General features: G+C 40.8%; 2 protein-coding genes across 4 annotated transcripts; one reads left to right on the top strand and one right to left on the bottom strand.

Moving 5' to 3' along the window:
- The first annotated feature begins 988 nt into the window (after positions 1-988).
- Positions 989-11,412, top strand: LOC135585627 (protein argonaute 1B-like). 3 transcript variants are annotated; one of them, XM_065092687.1, is made up of 23 exons: positions 989-1,141; positions 3,362-4,068; positions 4,167-4,375; positions 4,462-4,611; positions 4,700-4,833; positions 5,682-5,791; positions 6,198-6,304; positions 6,463-6,601; positions 6,760-6,876; positions 8,045-8,152; positions 8,311-8,382; positions 8,885-9,007; positions 9,089-9,254; positions 9,401-9,522; positions 9,596-9,733; positions 9,801-9,943; positions 10,055-10,117; positions 10,195-10,258; positions 10,335-10,470; positions 10,590-10,663; positions 10,778-10,872; positions 10,966-10,997; positions 11,070-11,412. In XM_065092687.1, exons 2-23 carry the CDS (start codon positions 3,370-3,372, stop codon positions 11,273-11,275), a joined length of 3,207 nt encoding a protein of 1,068 aa, XP_064948759.1. In that variant the 5' UTR covers positions 989-1,141; positions 3,362-3,369; the 3' UTR covers positions 11,276-11,412. The 3 variants fall into 3 exon arrangements, with proteins under 3 accessions (XP_064948759.1, XP_009397986.2, XP_009397976.2); XM_009399711.3 differs by having other exon boundaries at positions 1,020-1,179; XM_009399701.3 differs by having other exon boundaries at positions 1,020-1,262.
- Positions 11,413-13,129: 1,717 nt separating this feature from the next.
- LOC103982727 (protein indeterminate-domain 5, chloroplastic) lies at positions 13,130-16,213 on the bottom strand. Its single transcript, XM_009399729.3, has 3 exons — positions 15,593-16,213; positions 15,123-15,519; positions 13,130-14,347 (listed from the first exon to the last, which is right to left on the bottom strand). The coding sequence occupies exons 1-3, from the start codon at positions 15,744-15,746 to the stop codon at positions 13,288-13,290; spliced, it is 1,611 nt and encodes a 536-aa protein (XP_009398004.1). The 5' UTR covers positions 15,747-16,213; the 3' UTR covers positions 13,130-13,287.
- Between the last annotated feature and the right edge of the window lie 6,147 nt (positions 16,214-22,360).

Genomic DNA, 22,360 nt, shown 5'->3' with positions numbered 1-22,360 from the left:
ATCTTAATTATTTCGAATCAGCTACATAAATATTTTTTGGTTGAGTTCTCTATGATATACTATTATTAATTCAACTAAAAAAATATTATTTTAATTAAATTTTAGGAATAAAATTTTATTTCCAACCATGCATCACTACTCTTGTTTTCTCTTCTTCTTTTTTTTCTCTCTAATTTTCCATTAATTATTTATTGATAGAGAAATATCATCACCCACGACGGCGCCATAGTCACAGTAAAATGTGTTGGCGAGATCAACGGCTCGGATCACCGCCGCGTGACAAAAAGCATCCCTGCACGGTGTTCCAGTGGCTGCAGCCGAGCCGCGACAGAACTTTTAGCTATCGTCAACCGTTCGTGGACCCACGGGTACCCTCACCTAAACAAACCATAACGGCTACGAGGGACGTGAGGGGGCATCTCGTGGCCGGCCCCACTCGATTCTTCCGACGTGGCCGATCGTCCTGCCGACCACGCTACCCGTGTCGCGTCCGCTCCGCGGCACCACTTCGCGCCCCGTGACCTCCAACGGTGAGCACCGGCGCAACCCGTGCGCGCCCTGCCTTCTTATGAAGCCTGTGAAAACCACCGCTCCAAGTTACCACAATCCAGGCGGCCATCAGAGCCGTCCATCGCGCGGTCAGCACGCTTTTGAGTTGCAAAAGGTTCCCTCAACGGGGGATCGCGAGTCCGGTTACAAGGAGAATCTTACGGGCGAGGTCATCGAGCGGATCAGGTGTCCTCCTCAGGTCCCCGACGGTACGGCGCGGCCAATCATACGCCGGGTATGTGTCGGAAAGCTCGTGGTGGCCCGTCCTGTCACAGGGCGGTGGATGCCACGACATCGCCCTCTCGCTTCACCGCCCTGCCGACCTAACCCAAGCACCGAGACGAGTCATCGGTGACTCGGGTGAGTCGGGCCGGGGCTTGTCGTTTTCCTCCACGCCTTAACGCCCGTTTGAAATCCCCCACGTACCCGCGGGTTGGCCACTTTTCACGGGTGGAGGCGTCTCTCTCACACTTCCCTTCCTCTTTTCGCAAAGGTAAAGTGCAGTGAGGAGGGGTGGTTTCCAGAGGCGGTTTCCAAGGGCAATCTGCGGATTTACACCGTCGTCCCCTGGTGTTGCCACCAAGATAAAGCAGTTCGGTCTCTTCTTCTTGGCGTTTCCGTTCGACCCTTGTAAAGATCGATCTGTTTCGGTTTCTTTCCGCTTTCTTTACCGAGCTCGCTGCGTACTGTAGTCAAGTGGAGATTGGTCCAAAGTAATGCGTCGTCGTTCGGCTTGCTCTTTTTTTTTTTGGATTATTCTGATTTTGTTCTGTCTTTACTCTTTTGGTTTTAGTGTTGGGATTCGGTTATTGTCGTACTCGTAGAATAGCGTTCTTTGGGGAAGAACGTGATGTGAATTAGTGTGCTTGTTGATTCCCTTTTTGTGGAGTCAGATAGGGTGAAAGAGCGTTGCCTGGGGTGAACGTGCTGTGATTTAGTCTCTGATACTGTAGATCTGCGATTCTGGCACAAACGGGCACAGATCTTTTAGCAGGCCGCTTACTTGTTTGGTTTTGATTTTTCCTGAGGGTTATGGCACAATGCAAATGTCTATGTTTGGTTTAGTTGTGTAATCATATATGTGATAACGTCTCCTCTTCGTTTCCGCAGTTAGTTTATGATCATTCATTTCCTACTGTGATTTATTTTTCATCTCTAGGCTGGGATATGTGGTAGTTTTACCATTGGAATGCTTTCTCTTTCTGTTTCTTTTGTGGTGTTCGTTATGTATTACTTGTTAATTAAATGTTGCAAATGAAGTATCTGTTTTAAGTTATTTTCGTATTTGATAATCATATACATTCTTTTCTGGCAAATGGATCAGACTTAATCAACTTCTTACCATCTGTTGTTCCACATGTATGAGAATTGACAGTTCGACTTAGTTAGATGCCTTTATGGGTTAAGTAATGATGTTTTAGAACCTCGATGCACAATTTCTATTTTAAATTGTTTAATTTATGTTCTGAATAAATCACAAAGCATTTTGTACTGTTAAGTTCTTGCATTATAGAAAATAGATCCTTATAAGTCGCATAGTTTACGCATCCTCAAGTTTTAAAATTTTAGGATTTGGACTTGCCGTCGAAGATTCCAAATTTATAGCTATTGATCTTATCCATTTTATAGTTTATGCAATTAGCATTTCTATGTTGTCCAGACTATAGAAAACAGTTCCCTTCAATGGTTCAATGCACCCATTATGTTCAGCGAATGAAGCATTTTCAAAAGATACGATACAGTATCCCTTAAAATTTGTTGCTGTTTCTGTGAAACCTTTTAATATTATTTCAGATGTATTCCATGTGCTAATTTGGAATCTTCCTTGTACTGTATTTTCTATGATTCTGTAATCATTTATTGGTGTTCATGCCATCAACATCCCCCATATGGTGCTTGTTGCTTCAACTTGAGATATATGCCAATTTGTGTCATGCTGCTGAACTTTAGTTTACTGAATCCTTTTTATTTTCATCTTTTTCCAATATTAGATTCATCCAGTTTTCTGGTTGTTGAAGGCAAAACCAATAGGATAGGCATCATTTATTTCTATGTTGTCCAGACCATGGGAAACTATTCGCTGCATGTTCCTGATGGTTCAATGTACCCATTATGTTCAACGAATGAAGCGTACTTAAATTATAAGATACACTACCCATTGAAATCTGCTCCTGTTTCTGTGAAAAATTTAAATATCATTTCAGATGTACTCAATTTGCTAATTTGGAAACTTCCTTATACTGTTATTTTATAGGATTTTGTAATCATGTACAGGTATGCTGTTAATGTCCTCCATAGGTGCTTATTGCTTTCGCATAATATATGCCAAATATGTGCAATTCCTGCCTTTTTTAGTTTAGCAAATCTTCTTTGATTTTTGTCCCTTTTCAACATTGGAGTCCATCTATTTTATAAATAGATCCAGGTTTCTGGTTGTTGAAGGAAAAACCAATAGGATGGACATCATTCTATGTTGTCCTGACCATAGGAAACCATTCGCTGTATGTTCCTGATGGTTCAATGTACCTATTATGTTCAACGAATGAAGCATATTTATAGTATAAGACACAATACCCCTTGAAATCTGCTCTTGTTTCTGCAAAACGTTTAAATATCAATTCAGATGTACTCAATGTTCTAATTTGGAATCTTCCTTTGGAATCTTTGTTTCAAAGTTGCTTGTCTCGGTCAGTTAGGGCCTTCCCATTTATGATTTTTAGTTTGAATATAGATTTTTCTACTATTCGTTCCATTTGATCTTTTTCATTCATCATTGTTAAGCCCAAAGTTCATAGATGACATCCTTATGCAGCTGATGACATGGTGAGAAAACACAGAACCGAAGGTTCTGCTGGTGAGAGCTCAGAATCTCACGAGACAGGTGGCAACAGTGCACGAGCAGAACCCCAGTGGCCATCAGATAGGGGTCCTGCTCCACAGCAGCAGGGAGGTGCTGCAGGAAGGGGTTGGGCTCCATCCAGTCCTCAACAAACCCAGCAAGGTGGTCGTGGTGGCAGGAGATATTACCAAAGTCGAGGTGGCCGACCACAACCTCATGATGCTCAGCAGCCAGGTGCACCATCTCAGTATCAGGGCCGGGGTAGTTCTCAGCCCAGAGGTGGAATGCCGCCTCAGCAACAGTATGGTGGACGCCGGGGTGGCCGTGGTGTTTCTGGAGGACGTGGGTCTGGCCCCTCAGCTGCAGGTCTATCAAGGCCGCCAGCTCCCGAGCTGCACCAAGCAACACAATCTCCTTATCAAGCTACCCAAGCAGCTCCATTGAAGCCCAGTTCATCACGACAGCCAGAGTTTTCTGCTACTGATGTTGCAGAACAATTTCAACAGCTTTCTGTTCACGGGGAAGCTTCCAGTCAAGCAATCCAGCCTATGCCAGCATCTTCAAGCAAGTCAATGAGATTTCCAGTGCGCCCTGGTAAAGGTACCTTTGGCATCAAATGTGTGGTGAAGGCAAATCACTTTGTTGCTGAACTACCTGACAAAGACCTTCACCAGTATGATGTGAGTTTTCCCTGTTCCGTCTCGAATAATGGTTTAATATGTATGTGCCTCTTTCTCATGCCTTAATATTATCCTGTGATGGTTAATTACTTCATTAGGTATCAATTATGCCTGAAGCTACATCACGTGGTGTCAATCGTGCTTTGATGGAACATCTAGTCAAATTATATAGGGAAGCTTATCTGGGAGGACGTCTTCCAGTGTATGATGGCAGGAAGAGTCTTTATACAGCTGGCCCATTGCCATTCACATCTAGAGAGTTTCATATCAGTCTAGACAATGAGGATGATGGGTCGGGCATGGAAAGGTCTTCTATTTGATCCATTGATATGCCTGTTTTTTATTTAATTTTGGTGGTGGTACGATCCATTAATATATATTTTCATCTTGCAGGCGACATAGGACGTTTCGGGTTGTTATCAAGTTAGCAGCTCGTGTCAACCTACACCGTCTTGAGATGTTTCTAGCCGGGAGGCAGGCTGATGCTCCCCAAGAAGCATTGCAAGTTCTCGATATTGTGCTTGGTGAACTTCCTACTGCAAGGTAATAAATAGTGCCTCTATACCATGGTAATTGATTCAATATTTTTATTATCAAAGATTTGAGGTGATTTATTCTTTATGGTCTGCAGATATGTGCCAGTTGGTCGGTCCTTTTATTCACCTGATATAGGGACAAGGAAACAACTTGGCGAGGGACTAGAAAGTTGGCCAGGTTTCTATCAGAGCATTCGTCCAACACAGATGGGCCTCTCTCTAAATATCGGTACTGATAACCCATTTCTCTGATTCTCAATTTACCCATAGGTACTTTTGAACCTGTGCTGTTATTGGAGAAGGCAGGCAAATGATGCTGGAAAAATATATTCAAAAAATCAAGTCAAACATGCAACTAAAAGTAATCTGTGGTTTTTATCATCTGGAGAACCCAGAGCATGTGTGGCTATTAGGTGATCATACAATTTACTAAAAGTATATTTTCTAGATTTTGTGGTGAAGCAGATTTACTTGTTGCAAGTCTGTGACAGAAAAGAATTCTGCAACTATGTTGCTTTATGTGTTTTTATTAAGTTGTCTTTATATTATTCATAGGTGGCCACGAAAAGAGACCTGATTTTCTGTTGCAGTATTTAATATCCTGATTTGTGTTTGTAGAGGTCAGAGAATAATTTACACCTCACAATTCATTCTGAAGATAGAAGATGGATGTAGAAAATATGATTTACCAGATGAAAATTAGCTTTTTATGCCTTGGTAGACTAATTACAAGTTTGACATTATAGATTCCCCACTTTTTAGAATTCAGTTGGTTTATGCTGAGCTTTTTACTTAATTTCTTGTACTGCTAGAGGGCCAATAATTTTATATATGGTACTAACGGATGAGTATGTAGCGCATTTGATGTGCTCTAGAGCATTACTTCATTTTCTGAGATAGAAAGGCTTGTGCATATCCTTGTCTCATAAACTGGTGCATTAAAAAAATGTACAACATTTGGCTGGTTTAAACATTCTTGATGTGGTCTTAATTTTAACACATGCATGTTAGAGTTTCTATTTTGATGTGCAGATGTTGCTTCGTAGTATGGTCCTGTAAATTTACTTTCTGGTGCAGATATTTCCTCCACAGCTTTCATTGAGCCACTACCAGTCATTGACTTTGTCGCTCAGCTTCTTAATAGGGATGTTCAATCAAGACCACTTTCTGATGCTGACCGTGTGAAGGTTTGGTTTCAATGATTTTTTATTTTCTCGAGTACCTCTCTTTTTCCTGGGTAGTGGAGAGAACTCATAATGGAGAACCTTTTTTTCTTATATTTGCAAACATACTTGGTAGTTTGTGATAAAAAACAGTTTTTTGGAAGGTGGTCTTTTCTTTTGATCCTTTTAGCGGAGGCAAAGTTGTCTTGGTTTACTTCATGTGTATCTTAAGAAAAAACTCTTTCACTTTCTGTGTTACCTATATTTGTGACTTCCACACACCTCAATTTATCCTGTTTCATTGATTATTTGTAGCTATGCACTTTCTCAGTCAGAGTCAGCCAGCATTTTATTTTTAAAATAATGAAAATGTTGTTCAAGTTTATGGCAGCTCTATTATATCACTTTTTAATTATTTATGCTACTTCAGATAAAAAAGGCTTTAAGAGGTGTGAAGGTTGAGGTCACTCATCGTGGCACTATGCGCAGAAAATATCGCATATCTGGTTTAACATCACAGGCAACCAGGGAGCTCACGTGAGGAACTACTTTCGTGTTTATTGATTTAGTTCATTTTATCCTCTTTATTATGCAAAAGACACTGTTAAATTATCATGAAAACACTGTTTATATATTGATTTCTGCGATGATTCTTATACATTTCAAATTTTGTCCTGGAATTTTTGGAATGGCAGTTTCCATGTTGATGAAAGAGGTACAATGAAGTCTGTCGTGCGGTATTTCCAAGAGACTTATGGTTTTGCCATCCAACACTTGAGTTTGCCTTGCTTGCAAGTTGGAAATCAACAGAGGCCAAATTATTTACCCATGGAAGTGAGCTATTGTTATTATAATATGCTTTTTGTCTTGTATGATGCATTTCATCTATATATTTATATATATTCATTTGATCTATATTTTAAGTTTAGTGTTGTGCTTATAAAGTTTTAGACCTTCAAAAATGCATGTTCAATTTTTATAATTGTTTGTAGGTATGCAAGATTGTGGAGGGGCAGAGATATTCTAAGAGGTTGAATGAGAAGCAAATCACTGCTCTTCTAAAGGTGACATGCCAACTTCCTCGAGATCGGGAGCTTGACATCATACAGGTTATTTATTTTCACCTCAATGATTATGCTTTTCATTATCTTTTCTTGTCTTTCAGAATCTTTAGTTATAGAACCACAGTTCAAAACTAAGTTCATCATCATTGTCAACTGCACCACTTGGAACCCTCACAACTCAAGGTCTTTATGCAATATGCCAAGAATGTTTAGGTTACTTCAAGTCTCTGTACATTTTTCTCAAGTTGCAAAGGCTGAATTTTAGCTCTTGATGTTGGAGGACAACTTTTTCTTGCATTCTACTTCTTTATCGTTATTTTCTTTCTTCCGTCAGAACCCCTGACCTACTGTACTTTCAGTTTTCATTTTCATACTACGTTTGGATGGTGTGGTTCGCATGGCATAGAGCTGTGAATGGGCTGGGATAATTCCATTATGTGGGGTCACATGTGGAATGGGAGGGTAGGATAGTAATAATAATGGTACTTATGACTTGATTTTCCAACAAGATCTGTTGCTGCTCAGCAAAACCTTGCTGCTAAGAATTGGGCCTGGGTTTGGCAGGCTGATGGAGCCAGGCAGTTTGCAAATTGTTTATAGTTGGTTGAATTGAGTTGCATTTAAGCCAAAGGTAGTGTTTGGTTCAGGTACAGGACACTGTTAGATAACCCTTCGGAAAAATAGGAGAGGTGATAGTGAACTCTCAATTGCATGTTCGCAAAGTGAGCCCATTAAAGGGTGAGAGATACTGTGAGTGGGGTTGGGCTATCCTCATTTTCTGTGGCTTTTGTTTCTTATAATCAATATCAGAGCACCACCAAATTAATGCATAAATTCTCAGTGTTTTCCTTTTTCATCCCTGTATTTGGGTTACTGAAACAAATGGTAAGGTGACATATGTTTGACCTGAGCTTGTTTTGACTTGCTTCCAGCTCAGATTCCTAGCACAGACACGACAAGTGAAGATTTGGGTTAAATGAGATTAAATCAGACCCTATGGGTTTTGATGAAGATTACCAGTCATACATGATGATATTCTTTCATTTATTTTCATTTAGTTATTCATATTGCGTTACTTGTTCATGAGTCACCATTGAACTCTACTCTATGTTTAGAAACCTGTATAGATACAGAATGAAACTGCTATGTATGTCTAAAAGGAATTTAGAACATTCATAATGATTATTGTATTTCACTCGTCATTCTTTTACAGACAGTTCATCACAATGCATACCATGAAGATCCTTATGCTAGAGAATTCGGGATCAGGATCAGTGAGAGACTTGCATCAGTTGAGGCTCGTGTTCTGCCGGCTCCTTGGGTAAATGGGAACACAATTTAATTTCATGTTATTAGCATCTACATTGAGATTACTGAGGGGTGCAAGACATGTCTCTATCACAAACAACTATCACAGCTTGCTGTTTGTGGATTAGGCTAAATTTGAGAGTGACTGATTGCATCATTTTGATTGTGCAGCTTAAGTACCACGACACCGGCAGAGAGAAGGATTGCTTGCCAAGAGTTGGCCAGTGGAACATGATGAATAAGGTATTGCATTAGACTGCTCTCTTAGTCTCTTTTGGTCATTAAGCCTGCAGCTCCTCTGTGTTGATTCTGCTATTAGTATTATATGCTTGCATCCATTGATCATACTAAAATACACTTCTAGCATCGTTGACGAATATATTTTTTCTTTTTTACGTATGTGTGTCCATGCATTGAAAAATTTAGAATATATTATCTGCTAGAGGCTGAAAGTGCGAGCACCATTGCTCATATGTTAGCCATTGGATACTTCTGTGTTAATGTCTATTCAATGAAGAGAATCTGAAAATGTAAGGATTCTTTGAGATTCCTTTTTTAGATGTTACTCAATCATTTCTGTTTATTCACTACTATAGTCATCTGGTATCATTTAGCCTTCTGCATGTTATTTGTTAGTTGTGGAATGGTTTCTGCATCAAGCTGTGCATTTTTCATACAGTCTTGTTATTTTTCTGATATTATCTACTTGTGTTGCTTACAATTTCGCTTGTTTGGCAAATTGTAGAAACTGGTGAATGGTGGGAGAGTGAACAACTGGACATGTATCAGTTTTGCACGGAATGTTCAAGAAAATGTTGCTCGTGGATTTTGTCGTGAGCTTGCTCAGATGTGCCAGATATCTGGAATGGTATGTTCTTGATCTTTATTTTTTGGTACACATTATAATTTCCATTCATTGCCTTGTATATGATGTAAAACATTTTTGCAGGAGTTTGCTCTAGAACCTGTACTTCCTCCCTTGAGTGCTAGGCCTGATCATGTGGAAAGAGCTTTGAAGGCACTCTATCATGACGCAATGAACATACTCCAACCTCAGGGCAAAGAACTTGATTTGCTCATTGTAATATTGCCCGATAGTAATGGTTCTCTTTATGGTATGCTGTTATGCACCTAGTCTTGATTTCTGCAACATAATGACATTGCTATGCTAGTTAATCAGTCTAAGAGTACCTTCTTTTCAGTTTGATCCCTGCTTCTCACTTTCCCAATGTTCTCTGATGTACAAGTGTTATAATGACAGGTGATTTGAAGCGGATATGTGAGACGGATCTCGGTTTAGTTTCACAGTGTTGTTTGACTAAGCATGTTTTCAAGATAAGTAGGCAGTATCTAGCCAATGTTGCTCTTAAAATAAATGTGAAGGTTGGTAGCTGAGCTTGTGTTATCTGTTCCCTCTTTCCTATCACTGAGCCCGGAAGAATATTTTTATGAATAGGTTGGTGGCAGGAACACGGTTCTTATGGATGCCTTGTCAAGGCGTATACCATTTGTCAGTGACCAACCTACTATTATATTTGGTGCTGATGTCACGCATCCTCATCCTGGAGAGGATTCTAGCCCCTCTATTGCAGCTGTAAGTTCTTTTGCTGTGATGTTTTATCTGGATATTAATTCTTACCTTGGTTCCATTTGCTCTTCAGGTTGTAGCTTCTCAAGATTGGCCTGAGGTGACAAAATATGCAGGATTAGTATGTGCTCAGGCCCATCGACAAGAATTAATTCAAGATCTCTTTAAAGTCTGGCAGGATCCTCAGCGTGGAACTGTCACCGGTGGCATGATCAAGTATGAATAGCTTATTAATCTATAGCCAGCTCTACAGAATTTGTTGGTTTTTCTTTCCCTGCATTTGTTGTTTAGCTAAGAAAATCATCTCATACCTTATGGGCTATGCAGAGAGCTTCTTATTTCCTTTAAGAGAGCTACCGGACAGAAGCCTCAGCGAATTATATTTTACAGGTATGCATTTAAGAAATTTCTTGCCTATTAATATTTTTTGTTATGATACAAACTCACAGATGGTCCTGTCTTTCCAGGGATGGAGTGAGTGAGGGACAATTCTATCAAGTTCTACTTTATGAACTTGATGCAATCAGAAAAGTAGGATATCTGGTCTCCATAGATGTTCTTATTACAGTGCTATCATTTTTAAACTTCTTTTTCGTTGATGTCTCAGGCGTGTGCCTCTCTAGAACGAAATTATCAGCCACCAGTGACTTTTGTGGTCGTTCAAAAACGTCACCACACTAGGCTGTTCGCCAATAATCACAATGATCATCGCTCAGTGGATAAGAGTGGAAACATTTTACCTGGTTAGCCACATTGTGTTGCCAGCAGTTGTTCTGTTTTATTCTTTCTTTCATTATTATGACTTTGTTTGATCTTCAATGTTGATTTTGATATGTTATTTGTTTACCCTTGGAAATTCTAGGGACTGTTGTTGATTCTATGATCTGCCACCCTACCGAATTCGACTTCTACTTGTGCAGCCATGCTGGCATCCAAGTAAATTTCTCCTCATCACAATTTATCTATGTTATATGCATTTATTTCTTTATTTGCAATTTTGGGGACCTATCTGTGGTGGCAAGACCTGACCATATTGAATCGAACATGAAGGGCACAAGCCGTCCTGCACATTACCATGTCTTGTGGGATGAGAACAATTTCACAGCTGATGCCTTGCAAACTCTGACGAACAACCTCTGTTACACGTAAGATTCTATCCCTTTAATCATCCACCTTCAGTGCTGTTATGCACTAACTAGTTATCCATATGAGATTTAACCTTTATTATTACTGTGCAGTTATGCGAGGTGCACGCGCTCTGTATCTATCGGTATGTCTGCCTTGCATTCTCTCTCTCTCTAAATTTCCCCATGGCTGAATCGTTCTACGGTTTTCTGAACAGTGCCACCGGCATATTATGCCCATCTAGCTGCTTTCCGTGCCCGGTTTTACATGGAGCCGGAGACATCTGACAGTGGTTCAATGACAATTGGGGCGACTGCTGGACGTGGTGCATCTGCTAGCGGACTGAGGACTCCAATTAGCGCAGCCGTGAAACCTCTTCCAGCACTGAAGGAGAACATCAAGAGGGTCATGTTTTATTGTTAAGCCTACAAAACCCCCTCTGACTTGTATCGCTTCCAACTTCTGTGGTTCCTTTATGTTGACTTTTCCTTGTTCATCATCGCACACGTTCAACTTGGACTTCGTATCTGCCATAATATAATCGAGAAATCCTTCCTTGATCTCTGTCTTCTCCAGCTTTTCACCGTTTTCAGGTTCTATCTTCTCAACTTTCTATTTTTATTTTGGAATCTCTTTTTTCACATTGTTTTCTTTCCCCAGTGGACTGCTTCGAAGTCGTAGCATAGCCATCAATCTACTTGTCCTTATGTGGCCACTGGGAGTACGTCTGCACAGGGATGCATGTGCTGCAGATGGGCATGCACGTCTTCTACAACATAGGATTCTCCTCCCAATGGACCCCTTGTTGTTCGACACGCTTGCTGTGTTTCCGCACGATGTGCCTCTCACACCGATCGAGTGCGCAACAGTGTTGTGATATCGTGTCTTGTGTAAAGCTATTTCAGTCGTTCGATTGTATAATAAACACGCTCATAAGTTCATGAAACAGTCAGCAGTCAGCATACGGCCAAACAACGGATAGGCTTACAACTAGCAGATGATGATTTGGTCACGCAATTGTTGTAAAGCCATGGCGTGCACTGTTGTTGTTCTCCATGTGAACCGACTGGATAGGATCACGTGTTCTCTTATTACCAGCAAATTCACAGTAAAAGAGGGAGAGAGAAGAAATAATTAATCCTATTATTAATTTAATGAATTTACATCGCTAATTCAGTCAGTATACCTTTGTCTTTAAAATAATTTAAGCTCCAATTGTTCATAAAATATGGATTACAATCTTTCGCATTTAAGATTGGTTTTGATATACAAATCTTATTAATTTGAAGAACTTAAATCTCATATATAAATCCATATATTGGGAAAGACAGAATTCAGCCACAGTCAGTAGCGACTTGCCGAATGAGAGAGAGAGAGAGAGAGAGAGAGAGAGAGAGAGAGAGAGAGCGAAACATGCCCTTCTTTTGCGTGTCCGGAAGGACGATCGACATGACTCGTCAGTCCAATCCTGTTGATCCAAGACGAAGCACGCGACGTCCCGCCTTCCCACGCCCGGCTAAATGTAGCAAACAGTTCCAATGCCCACGGAGCAGCGTGCGGCCACGGCGCCGGGGACGAGCCTTCGCGGTCGTCGCTGACGAGGTGCCGACGACAAACAGGTGGTGGGCGAAAACAGCAGCGTCAGGCTAAAGACCACGAGAAGAGCTAAAACCACCGCCCGCCCCGCAGCGGTACTCAACATGTGGCCTGGAGTTTCCGAAGGCTGCGACGATAAATCTCCTCTTCTTCTATCGGCACAAACATTCTTCTCGTGCAAGATGAAGTCTGCAGTACAAGCTGCATGCACTAGGCAACGGGGTTTGGACTCCTCAGTCGTCACGCCCACATGCACGGAAGCACATGACGAGCTCTTGCACCGCAGCACTCTGCGAGCGCGCGCGAGGGAGAGAGAGACGACGGAAAGGTGTATGATGATATGCTCGATTAAGCAAGAAACACAACGTAATGACCAACTTCTTACTTCTATCTATCAACCCACCCTTTTGTCATCATTTATCGTTCATTCTACTTGTTTACGATGATTCACTTCTCTTCCATTTTCCACCGCCCTTTCCAAAAAGAATCGATTTGATTCTAAACTATTTATGGATAAATAAATTGACCTCAATGAAAAGTCAACCCCTAGAGTTGACCAGTCAACCCTAAGTTTTCGATTTTAGGTGTCTTTTCTATTCTCTTTGATTATGATGCCAACTATTTTTTAAGAATTTTAATAATATATTTAACTAAAAAGCACACAATATATTGATCAAGAAATAGAGAGCAAGGAAGGAATCACCATAATTGGGAACCAAGACAAAGATAATTAAGTCCTACAACACTTGCTAAGCAACAATAACAACAACAGCAGCTTTATCTTTGAATGACCAAGTTGAAGCCACACACCTAATAAGCTTCTCTTCTTCCTCGGCCGCCTACGGGTTGCTCCTCCTTGAAAGCAGACTCCCATCACCGTAAGGTAGACGACAAGAACCTGACTTCGTTTCTGAGTCCACAGTGGCCATGGGGATGCCGAGCTGCCGTTCTGGCTGCGCCATTCCTCCCCCCTGCAGGCTTCTCATCATGCTGCCGACCCCAAGGAAGTCTCTGGTTAGCCTGTCGGATCCTCCCATGGCACCCGACGATGGATTGCGGTGCAGCTTGTCCTCGTCCATGCCGCACAAGCCCGGATTGAATCCACCCAAAGCAGCAGTCTCCGTGTCATTCCCACCGCCAAATATGCCGCTGCTTCCGTTCGCCAGCGAGTGCATAAGGTTTTGGAGGTGGTTCTCGTTCTCCACTTGTGTTCTTGAGCTCTCTCCGAGGCCGCTGCTCTTGGAATCGTCTCTAAGGCTTGCGTGCTTCGAACCCCCGGCGGCGGAGTACGTGATTCCGAAGCACCCGCGGCTGGACGTTGCGCCCATTTGCGCGGCCTTCTGAAGCAACGCAGTGGCGGACATCTGCGGAGCTGCGGATTCGCTGTGTAATGAGGAGGTGAGCAGGGACGACATGTTCATGTCGATGTTGTTGCTCATGAGATTCCCAGCGAACAGCGTCGCTGCTTGCTCGTCGGTGTTCATGCAACTGCGGCTGTTGGAGAAGAAGCCCAGGTTGAAGAGGTTCCCAGCTGCGGCGGCAGCGGATGATGGTGAGCAGGAGGCGTTGGTGTTGGTCGGCATGTTCTGGAGAAACGGGGAGCCTCCATTGAGCTCCTGGCTCGAGCCGCCGCCGGGATAAAAGGGCGTGGGTTGAGGCGGAGGTGGTGGACGGAAGGCCGAAGCGGTCAAGTGGTCGAACTGCGTTGCACCGCCGCCGCCGCCGCCGAGGCGGAGGAGGTCAACAGCTGAGGTCTGCAACGAGCAGAGCTGCGAATTCACCTGAGGAAGCCCGGAGCTGATGCCGCTGTTCCCGTACAAGTCGATGCCGCTCGGAACCCGTGCGCTTTCTTGTGCCAACGCGTCGCAGAAGGCTCTGTGGGTGATGAAGCTGTCACGCCTGCATCAATCGCCGGATGAAGAAGCAATCAGTGCCAATGCAAGAAGAATAGCTTAATTCGGAATCGTCCTGCATCAATGCAATGCCCGATGCATCAATTACATCGATCAATCGACGCAATGATGCGTCATAATTGCTCATAGCAATCATCTCGTAGAAAATGTGAGTCATCTCATGGCGACCAATTTCCAGAGCAATGTGATCAGCTCAATCGGTATCCACCCCCACCTGTGGTGCTCACTCATTTTAGAACAAGCTCAGTGACTGGTACACACACCTCAAGCTTTGGGAGAAGAAGAACGATGTGTGGTCAAATCCAAATGACAAATTTTACGAGACGGTCAGAACCTGCAGCACCGAATATCTCCAAATCACAACCCAACAAAGCAACCTGTCAAGCTTTGCCTCCATGTCACCACGTGAATGGGAGAGAAAGAGAGTGTCATGAGCTTGGCGTTCGTCTCGAGGACGGAAAGATGAGTGCCTTTTCTGGAATCCCGACGACCATGGCAGTTTGGTTCCATTGTGACCATTCACGAGGGAGCAGTTCTCCTCCCTGATCCACAGATCTTTGTTCTGCAAACCCTAACCCTAAACCTACTAGCTCAAGAAACCCTGATTGCCATGGCGCATGCGAGGGTGTGTGCGTGTGAGTGAGTGCAGGTGCGAGATGAGTGAGACCTGCGGCGACACGACGGCGATGAGGATGATGGGGTGGACGGTGAATTGACTGGATGGATGGATGGATGGAAGGAAGGATGCATGCATGTAGAACCTGGAGAAGAGGGTGCCGCAGTCGCAGCGGTATTCGCGGGTGCCGCAGGTTTTGGAGTGCGCCTTCCAGTCCGACTGCACGGCGTAGCGCTTGGAGCACTTGTCGCACTTCCACTTCTTCTCGCCGTGCTTGCGGCAGTAGTGCTTCTTGATGCCGGTGAGGTCGCCGAGGGCGCGCGAGGGGTCGTGGTGCACGCACGTCGGCTCCGGGCAGAGGTAAACCCGGCGGCGCGCCTCCTTGGGGTTCTTCTGCTTCAGCTTCCACGGCAGGTTGTGGCCGCGCCGGTGCAGCTGCAGGTTCTGCTCCCGCTGGAACCCCTTGTTGCAAACCTCGCACACGAACCGGTTCGTGGCCAGCAGCGTTCTCGGCGACAAAGCTATGACCTCCGCGTCCGGGTCTGCAGTTTCGATCGACTCAGTGAGTCAGGAATCAATCGAAAAGGCGAAGCAAGTGAAGGGATATTAGGCTACATGGATTCCCAGGGAGCTTCCTCTTCTTCTTTGGCGGGGGAGCCGCAGGTTGGGCGGGCAAAGGCTGCTGCTTCGGCTGCGGCGGTTGCTTGCCGTACTCATCCTCCTCCTCTCTAACTCCAAAGAGAGGTACCGACGACGAGGCCGCTGCCATCTTCTCGACCGAAGCAGCAAAACAACAGTGACCTTTTCGGACTCTGATGACAGTCGTGTTGTTGGTGTCTTCTCCCTCGGCAGTCACACACCACTGTTCGTATTTGGTGTCTGTCAAGGATCACTGACCAGTCCAGATTAGAGCCACAAAACAACCCCTCGCTAGCCAACACAGAATCATGTGCTCTCCTTATTGTTACGCTAAATTAGATCTAAGAGGCAGGAGGAGAAAACAGGAAGAGCCCAAATCTAAGTACACAGGTTGTGGATCTACAACACCCAAGAGACAGTCTTAACCAAAAGCCTCCAAATTCCACCCCCTGACTCTCTTACTGTCTCTGCTAGAGAACAAAGCGGTCTTGGAATCCAAACAAACAGTTGCACTCAAATGACGAGTATAAAAGGGGATGAGAGGAGTAAAGATGGAACAAAACAAGGAGGCATGGGAGGGCGAGACAGAGAGAGAGAGAGAGAGAGAGAACTCGGAAGAAGAAGAAGAAAGAAAAAAACCTCCGCCCTTCCCTTTCTCCTCGTCTATCTTCTTCTTCTACTCCTCCTTGGGTGGAGAGAGAGAGAGAGAGAGAGAGAGAGAGAGAGGAGTTCCTTGTCACACTTTTCCTTCTCGTCTTCACCGCGAAGGATTGGCCGTTTCTTCGTTCCCCATCTCTTCTTGCTTGCGCCTTTACACCACAAACAAATGAAGAATAATCTACCGGCGTTTACATGAATGAATTGGATGAGGGAGAGAGAGAGTGGTGCAGTTGACGCAGCAACGGTGTCGCCATGCGGCGAGGAGCGGGCCCCGCGGGACTGTAGAGCTTACACCCTCCCATCTCCTTTGCTGGGTTGGTGTCCCCTTCACGTCTACGCAGAGGACAAAAGCCAGCCTCTCCATCCCTCCCCATTCTTACACCATATTGGTAACTTGAGCTCCTTCCTACTTCGAACGACTGTTGTGCGTCACCAATTATATATACAAGTATTTATGCGCAATATTAAGTAGAAACACTTATTTCCTTCTAAATTAGTATATATTCTTTTACAACGATAAATAATAAAGACCAGACATGATCCTAATATTTTGTTGTCTAACATCCAATTTTCGAACCACCCTCAACCACAAATGAATTAATTATCGGATGAAATTAGTATTTTATATGTTATTTTTTTTAAAAGTATATATAGTTTTTATTCAAAGATGCATAGTGGTGGGAGGGGAATCTATGACAAAAATATAATAAAGTTCTGTCGGGAAATTTGATTTCTATGACTCCTCTCTCTCTCTCTCTCTCACACACACACATACACACACAGAGACTTAGCAAAAGATTTTGTCTAAACTTTCATAATTATGAGTGCATACGCATCCACGAATCATGTCAACCGAAATTGGATTCAGAAACTTCTATATAAAAATATTTGTGGTGTATGTATAAAATAAAGGAATTCATAACACAAGTTAGGGAGTAGGGATCAGATTATGGGATAAGAAGAACTTTGATTGCATGTCAGTCAAGCCAAAGAGTCGATTATCAATCTTGGTCTTTTGTTTTTTTGGGATTCATTAGTCCTTTGACCAATTTATTTCTACACTACAATTAACTCCACTCTTTTGGTCTCTCTTCATGTAATGTAGGAATCCAAAAGAATGTGATGGATGAATAAGATCAAGTTAGGGGAGCAAGTAGACCTTTCTTCCCCCTAGTTTTTCTCTCTTGGTCACCTGCTCTTATTCCATGGCATGGTTAAGCATATGAGGTTTAGAATTTGATCTTGGTTATGAAGATAATTACTGCATGGCACTAATTATGGTGGGTGGAGTCAGTAGGTATCAACTCAAAACCTTTTGTTCTTGTCCACAAGAGCTTGTTCTTTGCCCACTTGGATCTCTCTTCCTTCTTCCTACTACACTGACAACTAGTTTAAAGGTAAGAACCTGAGGGGGTGAGAGAGAAAACCTTCTTTTACTTTATTTACTACATGAAGAATTGACTCTTTGTAAAGCAAAGTGATGATGCATTCATTATCAAGGAAGAGGGAGCTTAGATCTCTCATCTCAGTGTCAATGTTTGTTGGATCTAAGAACACATTACCAAAGGCATGCTGACTCCTTTCTCTGAGCAGGTTATTGTTGGAGCTATATGACAATGCATTTAATTTCAGACAGCTTGTCTTGTCCTGGTGGAGCTTGTTCCATGATTGTCCTACATTATCCAAGTCAAATTGTCAGTGACATATGAACTCAGTGAAAAGTTAGAGTTACCAACTTCTCTCCTAGTGTTTCACATATGATACATATTTTAAGCTATTTATTGAGAGTATATCTTGTTCATCATTGATCATCTAGCAGCACTAGTGATGATACATTAGGAACATTGGCTGAGGTGATCTATTTGACCAAGTCCATTTATACAATAATAGGAAAAATCAACCCCACTTAAATATAAACATAACATTTGTGTAGATGTTATTATGTACATTATTTAACATAATATTAAAAAAAAGAAAATTGCATATTAATAAAATGATATAAAGGATAATTACATGGTAGTTTAAACAATAAGATCAATAATGCTTGTCAAAGCCCAAATCTAATCCCCTACATCAATCTTAATTCAATGCTAGCTTACCTTTAATGTGGTGTTCCTTTTAGTACCAAAGCAACCTCATAATGCAACTACTACTACTACTACTACTTGATTTTGAAGACACAACAGAACCTCTCAAATAGCAAGTGTGTTCATGCAACTATTCATCAACAGTGTGAAAGATAGTGATAACACAAGGACATATGACACTCACAGGAACCTAATACAATTGTTTAGACAATGACATCCAAACCTGAAATTTTGGAATATAAGATCTCCGACAGTTTGATATGTCCCCAACAACTATGAATTCAATCAAGTAGATGTAAGTTAGGTGGCTTTTTTTAAAGATAAATCATATGTTGAAGCATTTTGCTTGTTTATATTGTAATGGATTAGATATAAGCATTTGTCAAAAATAAAAATAAAAAAATAAAAATTTTCTAAAATTGAGGGTCATTAGTGCTCCTTGTGCTATTTATTTATTGTGTTCTTTCGATCTTAATATTATTGAGAGAGAATATATTGGTAGTTATCTATGTCTTATAATATCTAAGTGACACTCGTTCAGAACAAAAATATATAAATAAAAAAATAATTAATGATTGAGAATATCGAAGAAACTATCAATCAAATCGATAATTAATAAAATAATTCAAAATTTTTAATTTCACAAAAGAGATATCCACAATATTCGATTCAAATAAAATAGTATTGCAGATTTCATATTGAAGAACTCAAGGTGGCAAAATTTGAATGGGAGCGTAGAGAGAGAAAAATAAGAAGAAGAATATTTTGTTTATATCTGAATTGTCATTAGTTTGTTATGTAATATTCCGATTTAGTCTCGCACTAAAAATGAACAAATATTAAGATTGTCTTTTTATTAACTTCAATTTAAATATTTTATGTTAATGGTTCGAGCTCAATAAATTTAATTTATCAATTATCCCATGAAATCAAATCATAACATGAGAACTCATATTTATTTATTTTATTTTTGACAATAGACATGAAAGAGGATTGCAAATATTTTCACAAAAATAACAAGATTTAGTGCTAAAATGAGGTAGGAGAATGATGATGAGAACACTAATGTTGAGGATGAATCCATCAACTTTTTCTCTTTCATTCACTTCTCCATCTTTCTTTGTTTGTTTGTGCTACATCCACCATTCTCTCTCCCTCCCCTCCTTTATTTAAGAAAATAAAGAGAAAAATTACCTGAAACCATTAATTAATATTAATTTTATTATCAATTATTTAAACTTATCAAATTAGTGAGTCATGATTGAATGTAGTACCACACATGGTGAAAAGCTCACTTATCCATATTTTGTCTTAAGCAATTCACTTCAACATTAACTTGATAAAATTGTATTTTGCGCCAATGAAAAAAAAGTAAAAAATGAAAGAGTTCTTATCTAACATTATTCCTTGACACACCATGAAATCAGAGGGCTGGTCATTGGGAATTGGGACTACAAAGCTCCCACCCCATGGTAGGAACAACCCCACATCCTTTTTTTCTCCCCTACCTTTTCACCCACCTAATAGACAAAGAGAGAGAGAGAGAGAGAGAGAGCTTCAAAGTCACCACAGCTTTCCACCTAAAAGGTGAGAGAATTGTCACCACATTCCTCAACAGGGGATGTTCTTGTTTGTCCTCGTGGACTTACACCCTCTCAGGCCTCCACACTTCTTCCTTGTTCTTTACCAAACAGATTGTTGTCTTGGAATAGATTCCATGATTCAGAGCTAAAAGACACTCTGCCAAAAGGCTCTTTGCAGTACATCTCAATTAGCTTCCATGTAAAGAAGAAGATTGGAGTTGATTTGTTGGGGGTACACGAGATAAACCTAAATGACAATCTCATCACTGGATACTATCATATGGCAAATACTGCCTCATTCATTCATCGGAGGAGTGCAGTGGATGTAGCCATGGTTGTCTCACTCAGGAAACATCAAGTGCCTTCTGTTTCCCTGCCTTTCTTCACCCTTGTGTTGCTTTAATCCATTGATCCAAACTTTGTCGAGTCACATCAAGATAAGTATTTTTGAATTCTTAAATTTCTATAATGACATTGATCATATTGTACGTGTGTCCGTATGGATATCCACGAGAAATTTTTTTTCATGATAAATAAATTATATATATTTCATATTATAAGTTACTAGTTAATATGCTACTTAGGACGCACTTTCAAATAAACACACATACAAAGATAATGAGAAGATAATGGATTCATCCTATACTATGTTGAGGGCATTCTCGATAAAAATTCATTCGACGATTATATTAGTAGAAGATTTGAATGATTCTTAAATTTGTGAGAGTCTCAAGAGCACGTCTAGAGGATTTTTATTATGTGCAGAATAACTATTACACTGAGGTAGAGGCTAATATTAGGAATAGTCTCTTAGACTACTATTAGACCATAAGATTGTAAATCACAATGTCAAATATTATAGTTACAAGGTAATGATTTTATAAATGTTGGAGGTTGCCAAATGTCCCTTCGATCGTATATGTTGCCTTATGGTATAGTGTCATCATTAGTGTCGATGTTGAATTATCATCTCTATTAGACAAGGGTCACCATTATTATCAACATTGTCTTCTTGTTAGCATTGAGTTGTTATCATCGTAGGATAATGATCTAGCTAACATATTATTGAATCGATCATGTGCCAAGCCCCATATATCATTTACCCTTTGTTGTATTTTCACACAAAAAAAAGGGGACAAAACACAATGTTTTGGTAGGAAGGTTGCCAATACTGTGATATGCTGTGAGTAACTTATATTATTTAGTGGTTATTTCAAAGCTAACACTAGATGCATTATCATATGATAGTGCTTTGCAACTAGATTCGTTGGTCTTGGTTCGTAAAATTTGGGCACCATGTTTCACGATGGATTCAATCATATTATTGGGAAATAAGCAAAAGCTTCGAAATATGGTGCCAAAAAGTTAACAAGTTCGTTCCTTTTAGATGAGGTTTTTCGTATAAAATTTTCGAGCCACATTATTATCTCCTCTTGAGTTCAGCCCTCCAATTATTATGTTGACTTATTGCTTAATTGGATCATGGGTGTATAGGGATGTCTTTACTTTTTGAGAGAGGTAACGATCGATGTCCCCATTTAATCAACTCCTTGATCTACTACTCCAAATCATAGTAGTCCTCGGGGATATCTATGGTCCCAATAGAATCAATAATAATTTGTCTTGTTTTTCCTCATAGGCTAAGGTCTAATCAAGTAAGATTGTGATTAAGGTTTTTCGCTCTAAGATCCATTGTTTAGGGTCAATTGAGAAGGATTTACATCCTTATATCTTTTCTTCCATTTTTCCTTTTTTATCATTGGAGATTCAATCGTAATGTACGGGTTGACCTTTTGCAATAGCTTCAAGTATTTGACTAATGATTTTTTGATGATCAACTCAAAAAGTAGGATGGATTTGAGGCTGACACCATTCTAGATTTCTCAATAAATCTCTTTGTATAGTTAGATTGAACTTTCTTTTGTTGGATTACCATAAAGGAAGTAATGGACTGCTTAGGAGCTTGCATGTTATGAAGTTGAATTTGAACTTCTTCGCTAATTGATCGAAAAAGATATTTGAGTTCAAAAGTGATCGTATATATCATTCTCAAGCTAAGGTGTACAAAGTGGTTGAGAATGATCGACTTATAAGTTTATCGATGGTTTTTTATAGTATTATTTAAGTCATAAAAGTTATGATATAAGTTCAAATACTCATTAACTGTCTCTATCAAATGGATACAGAATCTATGAGAAATTAATTTTTTTTTATATTCTAAGTAAAAAAAAAATTATATGTTAGGCTCAAACTTGTTAGATTATTTTTTTATTTAATTTATTCGACTCACATTTTCAACTCCATCTCTCTTCCTTTCCATTAGGATCGAGTAATGGAAAAAAATAAAAAAAAAATTTCCATACAACTATTTCCATTATTTTTCTTAAATTTTCCTTTCCTTTCCTTTCCATTTT

The sequence above is a fragment of the Musa acuminata genome, chromosome BXJ2-1, assembly GCF_036884655.1.
Source record: "Musa acuminata AAA Group cultivar baxijiao chromosome BXJ2-1, Cavendish_Baxijiao_AAA, whole genome shotgun sequence".
Classification (NCBI taxonomy): Eukaryota; Viridiplantae; Streptophyta; class Magnoliopsida; order Zingiberales; family Musaceae; genus Musa; species Musa acuminata.
Note: the sequence above shows the minus strand (reverse complement) of the source record. Positions and strands in the feature narration are given on the sequence as shown.

Coding starts and splice junctions, on each gene's coding strand:
- LOC135585627 (XM_065092687.1), top strand. CDS start 3,370: ATGGTGAGAAAACACAGAACCGAAGGTTCTGCTGGTGAGAGCTCAGAA. Junction 4,376..4,461: donor GATGGGTCGGGCATGGAAAG/GTCTTCTATTTG, acceptor TTCATCTTGCAG/GCGACATAGGACGTTTCGGG. Junction 10,873..10,965: donor ACGAACAACCTCTGTTACAC/GTAAGATTCTAT, acceptor ATTACTGTGCAG/TTATGCGAGGTGCACGCGCT.
- LOC103982727 (XM_009399729.3), bottom strand. CDS start 15,746: ATGGCAGCGGCCTCGTCGTCGGTACCTCTCTTTGGAGTTAGAGAGGAG. Junction 15,520..15,592: donor GAAGCTCCCTGGGAATCCAT/GTAGCCTAATAT, acceptor TCGAAACTGCAG/ACCCGGACGCGGAGGTCATA. Junction 14,348..15,122: donor TGCGGCACCCTCTTCTCCAG/GTTCTACATGCA, acceptor CGATTGATGCAG/GCGTGACAGCTTCATCACCC.